Source organism: Entelurus aequoreus, linkage group LG03, assembly GCF_033978785.1.
Source record: "Entelurus aequoreus isolate RoL-2023_Sb linkage group LG03, RoL_Eaeq_v1.1, whole genome shotgun sequence".
Lineage (NCBI taxonomy): Eukaryota > Metazoa > Chordata > Actinopteri > Syngnathiformes > Syngnathidae > Entelurus > Entelurus aequoreus.
Genome location: NC_084733.1, coordinates 79,281,545 through 79,292,101, shown reverse-complemented (window position 1 = coordinate 79,292,101; position 10,557 = coordinate 79,281,545). Strand labels below are relative to the sequence as shown.

Here is a 10,557-nt window from a genome sequence, read left to right as displayed (position 1 = left end):
TGTTTTATCAACTGATTGCAATAATGTACATTTGTGTTAACTATTAAATGAACCAAAAATATGACTTATTTTATCTTTGTGAAAATATTGGACACATTGTGTTGTCAAGCTTATGAGATGCGATGCAAGTGTAAGCCACTTTTTTTTTATAAAGGTCTAATGATAATGTCAATGAGGGATTTTTAATCACTGCTATGTTGAAATTGTAACTGATATTGATACTGTTGTTGATTATATTCATTTTTGTTTCACTACTTTTGGTTTGTTCTGTGTCGTGTTTGTGTCTCCTCTCAATTGCTCTGTTTATTGCAGTTCTGAGTGTTGCTGGGTCGGGTTTGGTTTTGGAATTGGATTGCATTGTTATGGTATTGCTGTGTATTGTTTTGTTGGATTAATTAATTTAAACATTTAAAAAAAAAAAATAATAATAATAATAATAATAATAATTAAATAAATAAATACAATTTTGAATCGCACAACGTGAGAATCGCGATTCAAACTCGAATCGATTTTTTCCCACACCTCTAATTGTTTGTTTCCCATGCTTTTGGTGCCATTTCCTTTCTGCCTTGATAGCTGAGAGGATTATAATTAGAGGAAAGTTACATCTGAATTGAAAATGTTTACATTTAATATATATTTTCTCCTGTTGTTTATTTTCTTTAGGTCATAAAAATATAAATAATTATCGATATCGACCGATGTAAAACACTTAATGGTTTTCAAGTAATATAGCCCAGTCCTATAAGTACATGAGGATGAATAGTCTGTTGATTATTGTTCATAACTATTGACTGATATTTTGTGCATCGTATTAGATTGTGCAATTTTCCAGCTAGTTTTAATGACTTTTCTATGAATACAACAATATTATACTGTACACAAATATTTTGATAAAGTTATCGAATTGTTGTATTTCGTCCTTCCAGGACCTTTCCCGCCCGCCCCCATTAGCTGCCTGTGGGTCGATGTATCTGCTAGCTTAACTTCTCAGTGACTGTTTCCACATTAACCATGAGCATTCTCAAACAAATTACTGTTGAAAACTTCAAATCATGGCGAGGAAAGCAAGTCATCGGCCCGTTCATGGGCTTCAGTTGTATTATTGGCACGAATGGATCCGGTAAGTCGCACTTTTCCACATTAGCCACGTGTTGCTAACGGCTAGGTAGCTAGCTAATGGCTAAAGCTAGGCACATTTAGTCACACTTTTATTAAAATTGCACTAAAATAAACTCGTTTACTACTCTGACTAATGTAAAACCTTAATACAAACACTCACAAGGCTTTTAAAGTGGTTGTAAGTGACGTTTTTGATTAGAATGTTCATCCTTAGATTTGTGAATGCTAGTTATATGTAGCTATCCTAAGATTTTTTATTTGTTTTAATTATTTTTTTTAGCTTTCCTAAGATATTGTATGGCTTGATTGGCTTTATCAATAACTGCAGTAATTAATTTAGCCTTATAGTTTCTGTTTAAGGACTATTAGAAATGGTTGGTCAATTATTATATTTTTCACCATTACCAAAATCTATTTTTATTAGAATGTATCAATAAATAACCTAACACTTTAACCTCTTAAGGCCCAAGCTGTTTGTTTACATGCTTTTTTTTAATTTATCTTTGCTATTTGGGCTTATTGGACCCTAATTAGAATAAAAACTAAGAATCATCTTTTGATATGATGTGCTTAGTCCATAAGTAACAAACGTGTACTTCATGTTTAGTGACATGCTAATTCTTATTATTACACTTTTTTTTTCCAAATTCCATTGTATGTTATACTCTTCTGACACCACCATATGGCAGTATAAGTGTCCACATAAGCGGCCATAAGACCCCAATTCAGTAGTGTACACAATTTTGGAAATAAGAGCTAAAAGGTGCTGTCCACTAGGGGTGTGGGGAAAAATCGATTCGAATTCAAATCTCCATTCTCACGTTGTACGATTCAGTATCGATTCTCATTTTTCAAAAATCAATTTTTTATTTTTATTTTATTTTTATTTTTTTTATTAATCAATCCAACAAAACAATACACAGCAATGCCATAACAATGCAATCCAATTCCAAAACCAAACCCGACCCAGCAACACTCAGAACTGCAATAAACAGAGGAATTGAGAGGAGACACAAACACGACATAGAACAATCCAAAAGTAGTGAAACAAAAATTAATATTATCAACAACAGTATCAATATTAGTAACAATTTCAACACAGCAGTGATTAAAAATCTCTCATTGACATTATCATTAGACATTTATAGAAAATAAAAATGAACAATACTGTCACAGTGGCTTACACTTGCATCGCATCTCATAAGCTTGACAACACACTGTGTCCAATATTTTCACAAAGATAAAATAAGTCATATTTTTGGTTCATTTAATAGTTAAAACAAATTTACATTATTGCAAGCAGTTGATAAAACATTGTCCTTTACAATTATAAAAGCTTTTTACAAAAATCTACTACTCTGCTTGGATGTCAGCAGACTGGGGTGGATCCTGCTGAAATCCTATGTATTAAATGAATAGAGAATTGTTTTGAATCGGAAAAATATCGTTTTTGAATCGAGAATTGCGTTGATTCGAAAAAATCGATTTATAATCAAATCGTGACCCCAAGAATCTATATTGAATCGAATCGTGGGACACCCAAAGCAGCCCTACTCCTCAGTATGAGGAGGATGATCTGCAAGTTTTAGAGGCTGAGTGATAAACCGATCCAGCAAATAGCATTATTGCTAAGTACTAAACAAGGAATACAATCTATGAACATAACAAAACAACCACTTACCGTTCAATGTCTGCTTTCACTGGGTCGACGATCGATGGGATGTTTATATCTTCCCGTTTACATGAAAAATTAATCATAATCCTCACAAAGGTTAAAAAAAAAAGATGCCGCAAACGGGTGTCTTGTCATGTCTTTCTCGCCATTTCGGGGTCTAAGTTGGATGTTAAAGTTGACAACCTTCTACTATCCAGGTGAAAGGCATGATTTATTATCTAGAATTAACTTTCACCAACTCAGAGACGATGCAGCAGCTCACCGGCTCAATATGTCCGTGATCAGAGAGCTTACTAGTTTATGTAGTATAAGCTAGTTACTACCTCTGTCATCATGGCGCTGCTAAATGTAGTTCCTTAACGTTAGAGCTTTTAATAACAATATCGTTAATACTTGGTTAATATTCAGTTCACAAGATGTAAATGGAGTATTATTGGCAGTTTATGGATGTTTTTTACAGGGTTTATGGATGCAGTAAATGACTCCCGTTAGCCGCATTTTAGCCACTTTGTACTTGCCGTATTTCATTAAAAAGAAATACATATGCGTTCTTGTCTTGCATATAGGGATCGTGAATGGTTGGGAGAATTCCCCCCAAAAAAGTAGTTCCTCTTTCTATACATGGTAGTTCATGGTCATTGACTGTATGGTTGTTAACAAACATGTCTTGAATAAAACCAGGTAAGTCCAATGTGATGGACGCCGTAAGCTTCGCCATTGGGGCGCGTGTGACCTCTCTCCGGGTGAGCCATCACACCGATCTGATCCATGGAGCCCACATTGGACAGCCGGTGTCAGAGAGCGCTTTCGTCGCCCTGCAGTGCGAAGACCACCTCGGCCAGGAGATTGTCTTCCGTCGAAGCATCTCGGGTCAGTGTCGGCAATGATGTGTAACACTTTTTTAAAGAGGCTTTATCCTACATTTGCAACTTTTCAGGCTTACAGTAATATACTTTACTATTTCAAATGTTGCACTCTTGCTCTACATGCTATTGAAGTGCCATACTGTGAGGTTGGTGTGCTTTTAACTTATGCCTGTTTTTTCTATTTTTATATGCCTCTCTTATATGTCGTTAATCGTTGAGACGTGACTTTCGCTAACTAAGTCTTTTGAACGGTTCTTCTAAGTAGACGATGACAACAGTTTTACAGGTGTAAGATGGTATTTATGCGCATGCAAATCGATGTTGGATTGCCCACTCTGCACATGCCTGCCACCTGACTGGCAACTGGACTGGAAAATTAGTCACAGTTAAAGGAAACTTAGCATTTGGATTTATTTATTTTTTATTACATATATTCACATTTATTTTTTTATTAAATATAAAAATATATATATATACAGTACATATATTTACTTACATACAAAAACTAGTAGATAAAACATTTCCAATTATAATTAAAACGATTTATGTATTTTTTATTTAATTTATTTTATTCACTTTTCATTCTACGTCCAAAATCCGGCGCGCGGGAAGTCCCAAGTTAAAACATTTTTTAAATTTTTAATTTTATTTTTAATTATAAAAAAAAATAAAAATCCCCCCGGCCAAATTTTTTTAACCCAATGCAGCCCCCGAGTCAAAAGGTTTGGGGACCCCTGTTCTAAAGGGTAGTTCTTGAAGCGTACACACCAGGTATGGTACTCACATCTGTATTATTTCCTGCTTTTTTTCATAGTTCTATATATACTTTTTATATCCATTAATGCGTTTTATTCTTAAGTATTACTTGTGAATTGTTTGTGTATATTGTTAAAATGCTAAACTTTTTTTAGTTGTGGGAAAATTCAAACTAGTGATCTCACTCCCAAAGCAAGGAAATATGGCACCGCTTCATGGAATGTTTACAACGAAAACACAACAAAAACTATTGCCAATATTTTAGAATAATTCCCACCAATAGAGGAATATTTGTGTAAATGAAATTATTCTGATTTACATCTTATCTTATAACTGATAATAGGGATAGTTTCCTTGATTGACAGTTAAAAAAAGGGTTGGGGGAGGATATTTGGTTTATTAGACTTCTGAAAAGCATATATTTTTTAATATTTCCCTGCAATTTTTCCACAAATTTAAATGTCTTTAAAATACTCATTAGCACTGAGATTGAAATAGAGGGATCAGCTAGCAGCTAGTTTAAAGGGTGATTTTTTTTCTACATGTAAAACACTTCCTTGTGGTCTACGTAACATGTAACAGTGGTTCTTTGGCCAAAATGTTGCATAGATTATGTTTTACAGGCCATCCCTAAGCTGTTATTTGACCGTCTCTTCAGAATGCAGCGTTTTGTGGGCGGTCTTTTTTACCTGCCTCCACTTCGACTGTGTCTTCTCCCGCCATCTTTGGTGTAGTTTTAAGCGCTTCCATATGGAGTCTACTGACAGATATAAGTTCAAACTATACGCTACTTTGTATTAGAAATGGCAACAGTGAGGCATGCATGTGCTTGTACAAGCCAGTCTGCCCCACAACAAGAGGATAGAGAAAAAGAAGCCTGTTGACTACAACGTCAGACTAAAATGGCCGACTTGCGCAAAGCACTTTGGGTACACTTATACCATATATGGAGATGTCCGCTGACGCCACTCTTGGGGAAAAATGTCACAAGACAGAGCAAATTCCAAACGCCTCGTTTAGTTTAGACTGGAAGTATGCCTCCATGGTTTGATTTCACGTTTTCAGGGCTTATGCAGATACAAAATACACAAAAACAGGTACCAAAGGTAAGAAACGTTGGTACAATTTTATGCAAGATTTAGTACTGTATTATAAGTACTATAGGGATTCCTCGCTATATGCATCAGTTTGGGGGTCCTTGACCTGGAGAACGTCAAAGACCTTAATAAGATATCAACAAAATTGATCAAGTTTATCATGTCACAGCCTTAGGAAGTCCAGAGACGCAAACTGGGTCCTTCGCGGTAACCATTGCTTAGTACCGTTTTTTGCTTTTTCTTGAAAATGGCAGCCCATGTTTATTCAGAGGTAAGAATTGTGTGAATGGGAAGATTTTTAGGGGGTTTTGACCTACCTCACACTCTTTCGTCCCTCTGCTCTTGACACTTCACTGACAGATGTTTTATGAGCAGAGCATGGTTTGACACTTGATTTCCTCTAGTTATCCAATTAGAACCACCAACCATCCAATTATTGTTTACAATTTATTGATAACCAATAGCATTTGGCTGGCAACCATTAAGCGATAGAAAAAAAAGCTTGTTGCTTCAAGTCATCGTTTAATGAGTGTAATTAATCAAAACTGGTCAAATCCGAACCGCATGGAGTGGCCGGAACTTTAAAACAGTGGACATCGTTTCCGCACGACCCCTGCAATAGAGCGCACATGAGAGGGGTGGTGTGTGGGTGCTGTCAGAGCCGTGTATAGAGAGAGTTTGGCCAACTTGGTTTCCGAGTTGGTCCCAAACACGGCGCTCTGTCGTCACGTGAGGGGCTTTTGACCAATCATTTGGGAGATCGTTTGACCATACTCTTATCTGATTGGTCAAAAGCCCGTCACGTGACTCCAGGGCGCCATGTTTGGGACAAACTCTGAAACCAAGTTGGCCATACTACCGGCTCTGGGTGCTGTGATCTGTGTGGCAACATACAGTGGAGAGTTGTAATGTTTTTTTCCTTCATGTACACTATTCAATGTTATTAATGTACATTTGTCAGGGGAAAAAAAGAATGGAGATTGTAGCAGGCTGAAAAATATTTGTTAATGTATCTATCGTTCTGAAATACGCATTGAGGCTATAAAGTGTGTTTTATCCAATTAATCAAACCAACTAATTCATATATTAGTAAAATAATTGACAGCTGCATCCCTGATTAGCTTGTACCAGATGAAGGACACCGAAAATGAAGAACATGTGGAGTTATTCCTCCTTTGCCGCTCTTCCTACAACATTTTAGAACACTTTTGTGTTCTGGGGTCAGAAGTTACTGATGTTGGACCTGAAGGAGGGCTTAGTTCATCCTAAAGGTGATTTTTACAATCCCAATTTATCCCAGCATGCCTTCATGTACCTGGCTTTGTTCACAATTTGAATTTCTTGCTCTGATTAAAAATTAATCATCTTAAACCACCACATTTCGTTATAACACAACCCGTTTTTAACCATCATTTTCTATGTTAATGTCAGGTGACTCCTCCCAGTATCACATCAGTGGCGCTCCCGTTACTCGCAGCAAATACGATCAGGAGCTCCGCAAGCTTGGCATCGTCTCCAAAGCTCAAAACTGTCTGGTGTTCCAGGTAGAATTTTGTGGTTGTACTGTGGTCTGTTAAAATAGTTGAAAGAATGTTCGAATTGATTACTAGACATTGACCGATTATTGGTGAGGCCGATATTTGCCATTTTGACGTATATCGGTGCAACCTTTTTTTTAATCTTTATTGGCCTTTCTTATTAGTATTATTTTTTTAACTACATCAGCAAATACAATATAGACACATATGATGCCAGTATTTTTAAATTTAGAAATAAAGAATTATCTGTGTAGATAGTAATAAGCACTGCTCAAACACCAACCCTTTTGCCCGGCATGAGAAAAGTATTATTTTAGCTGGAGCCTAATTTTTTTTTAAATCATTAAAAAATACTTCCATTGTCAATTATTCTCCCCAAATACGTGTTGATATCTGACAGTTTATTTTTTAGAAATGAGTCCTTTTTTCTGAGGTCTTCCCAATTTTGTTTTGTTTGTTTTGGCTACTGGAGCGGACAAGCCTCCGCAACACCCAGAGCATGGGCTCATTAAAGGAGCGTGCGGAGTTTCATGTACCGTGATCAATAAAATAACACGACAGAGATGGATGGACATTAAGTTGACAGAAAAAAATATCTCTGCCAAAAATCTGTGTAAATATCTTGACAAATAGGAGATTATTATATGGGTCAAGAAAAGCAAGCAGCAGCTCACACATTCTCCTACTTTCTGTGACATCCAGGATGAACTGATGTCAGCCAGCTTGAAAAATGTCTCAACTATAAGATATTTGAAGGCAGCCCATAATTGTTTTTATTTAAATAATCACAATTTTTCAGGGTTCCTCATGAGGAACCCTTACAATGTATAAAAACCATAAACTGCTATAAAATGGAGTAGATGGCAAGTTATTTTGATATAGAAAAATCCCATATTTTTACAAATTTTCCCAGGAGATTTGCCATATTTTGAAATGCAAATGTCGATGCTCCTCTTTGACACATGTAATAAAGGTGTTTGTGAAATCCCCGATTTGTTTTGCTGCTAAATTATCACAACATAGGGGCGCATATAACATTATGTTCCTACTGGTCCCACGTTTCCTAAAAATAATGTTAAAAAAACAACTAAAAGACTTCCAGCTGTCAATTGATGTATACTATCCATGCGTTCGTTACATCTCGTCTCGATTACTGTAACGTTTTATTTTCGGGCCTCCCTATGTCTAGCATTAAAAGATTACAGATGGTACAAAATGCAGCTGCTAGACTTTTGACAAAAACAAGAAAGTTTGATCATATTACGCCTATACTGGCTCACTTGCACTGGCTTCCTGTGCACCTAAGATGCGACTTTAAGGTTTTACTACTTACGTATAAAATACTACACGGTCAAGCTCCTGCCTATCTTGACGATTGTATTGTACCATATGTCCCGGCAAGAAATCTGCGTTCAAAGAACTCCGGCTTATTAGTGATTCCCAGAGCCCCAAAAAAGTCTGCGGGCTATAGAGCGTTTTCTATTCGGGCTCCAATACTATGGAATGCCCTCCCGGTAAAAGTTAGAGATACTACCTCAGTAGAAGCATTTAAGTCTCATCTTAAAACTCATTTGTATACTCTAGCCTTTAAATAGACTCCCTTTTTAGACCAGTTGATCTGCCGTTTCTTTTCTTTTCTTTTCTACTCTGCTCCGGGGTGGACCGCTAGCCTGTCCATCAGATGGGGACATCTCTACGCTGCTGACCCGTCTCCACTCGGGTTGGTCCCTGCTGGCCCCACTATGGACTGGACTTTCGCTGATGTGTTGGACTTTCACAATATTATGTCAGACCCACTCGACATCCATTGCTTTCGGTCTCCCCTAGAGGGGGGTGGGGGGTTACCCACATATGCGGTCCTCTCCAAGGTTTCTCATAGTCATTCACATTGACGTCCCACTGGGGTGAGTTTTCCTTGCCCGTATGTGGGCTCTGTACCGAGGATATCGTTGTGGCTTGTACAGCCCTTTGAGACACTTGTGATTTAGGGTTATATAAATAAACATTGATTGATTGATTGATTGATTTTAAAAACTTTTACTGCAAATGATTATTGGCTCCAAATATCAGGTTACTAATATTAAGTATCGGCCCTGAAAAAAGACATTGGTCAATGTCTAGGACTCACATGAAGTATGATGACAAACGTTCGATTATTTTCTGGCTATATTCGTCACCAGGGGGCAGTGCAGTCCATTGCGCTGAAGAACCCCAAGGAGCGGACCAAGATGTTTGAGTTCATCTGTCAGTCCAGCGAGTTAATTGCAGAGTACAACAAGAAAAAAGAAGCCCTCAACAAAGCCACGGAAGACACGCAGTTTCAATTCAACCAAAGGAAATCTGTCTCCGGGGAAAAGAAGAAAGTGTTTGAGGAGAGGTTAGAGGTGAGCATAAAACATCAAACCTTTCTGACTTGACAAAGTACGACCTTATGGGCATTCCAGAAAAGTACTGGAATAATTGTCACAGTGTTTGCATTTGACATTAGAAAATGATTTGAAACCTGTTGATAAGGCTGTATTTATTTTGTATTGTTTTCCCCTTCCTAGGCGCAAAAGTACCAGGTTCTGGTGGATGAACTTGCCCAAAAGCGTCTGCAGTTGAGACTAGCTGAGCTTTATCATAATGAGAAGGCCATTGAGAGCACCAGGCAAACTCTGAGTGACAAACAGGAGGCTGCTTCTGCTCAGAATGCTTCTGTGCTGGACTGGGAGCAGAATGTCAAAACGCACAAGAAGGAACATGGGCACCTTGTCAGAGAGCAGCAGCACATGGAGAAAGAAATCTGGTATTGTATATTATCTTTCCATCCTTAGTAGTAGTGAAGTTCATAATATTATTTGGGGGTACAGAGGCATACCGGTTTCCTACACGCTACACTTTAAAAGTCAATTAAATGTTTATCGCGTCATACGTCTGCTTGGTAAACAAATACAGCTCAAAGTCAAGTCTTTGGCTACTGATAATGGCAAGGAGAAAACTGACGGCTCTGGACGAAAGCGTGCAGCTAGGAGATGATTTATTTCTCATAAATCATACACATTACAACAGACAGGAACGAAACAAAAGGAAAGCGTGCCGTTCGCACGAGAAGCTAAAGCAAAAACTTACTTAGCACAGGAATACTGGAAGCTAAGGTAACTTTAGCACAGGAATCATGAGCTCGAAAACCAGAATGCCAACGTAACTGCTGCAAATGCAAACAATGAAGCCACGACGAGTGACCGGAAAAGGCAGGCTTAAATAGAGTCTCTGATGAGCAACAGGTGCGCGTACAAGGCAGGTGAAAATCATAAATAACCATGGTGACTAAAACAAACCCCCGAAGTGCACAAAACAACTAAGGAAGTCCAAAACTAACAGAACATAACTAAACAAAACATGATCTGACCTCATCATAATACATCACAGTTTCATATCATTTCACTTTACAGGAGTAGGAAGAAGTAAAGCTTATTTAATCGTACCCCTTTCCCACTTCATACAAATATATACATCATTTA

The 10,557-nt window shown here is 37.5% G+C and overlaps 1 protein-coding gene across 2 annotated transcripts in view; it reads left to right on the top strand.

The window, feature by feature from the left end:
* Nucleotides 1-814: 814 nt before the first annotated feature.
* smc1b (structural maintenance of chromosomes 1B) overlaps nucleotides 815-10,557 on the top strand; it is a 39,230-nt gene continuing 29,487 nt past the window's right edge. The window contains exons 1-5 of one of the 2 annotated variants that reach the window (XM_062042854.1): nucleotides 815-1,123; nucleotides 3,479-3,667; nucleotides 6,948-7,060; nucleotides 9,235-9,438; nucleotides 9,604-9,842. In XM_062042854.1, coding sequence (XP_061898838.1) covers nucleotides 1,015-1,123; nucleotides 3,479-3,667; nucleotides 6,948-7,060; nucleotides 9,235-9,438; nucleotides 9,604-9,842 — 854 coding nt within the window. In that variant the 5' untranslated portion in view covers nucleotides 815-1,014. The remainder of the gene's footprint in view (nucleotides 1,124-3,478; nucleotides 3,668-6,947; nucleotides 7,061-9,234; nucleotides 9,439-9,603; nucleotides 9,843-10,557) is intronic. The other variant, XM_062042853.1, reaches the window with a different exon arrangement.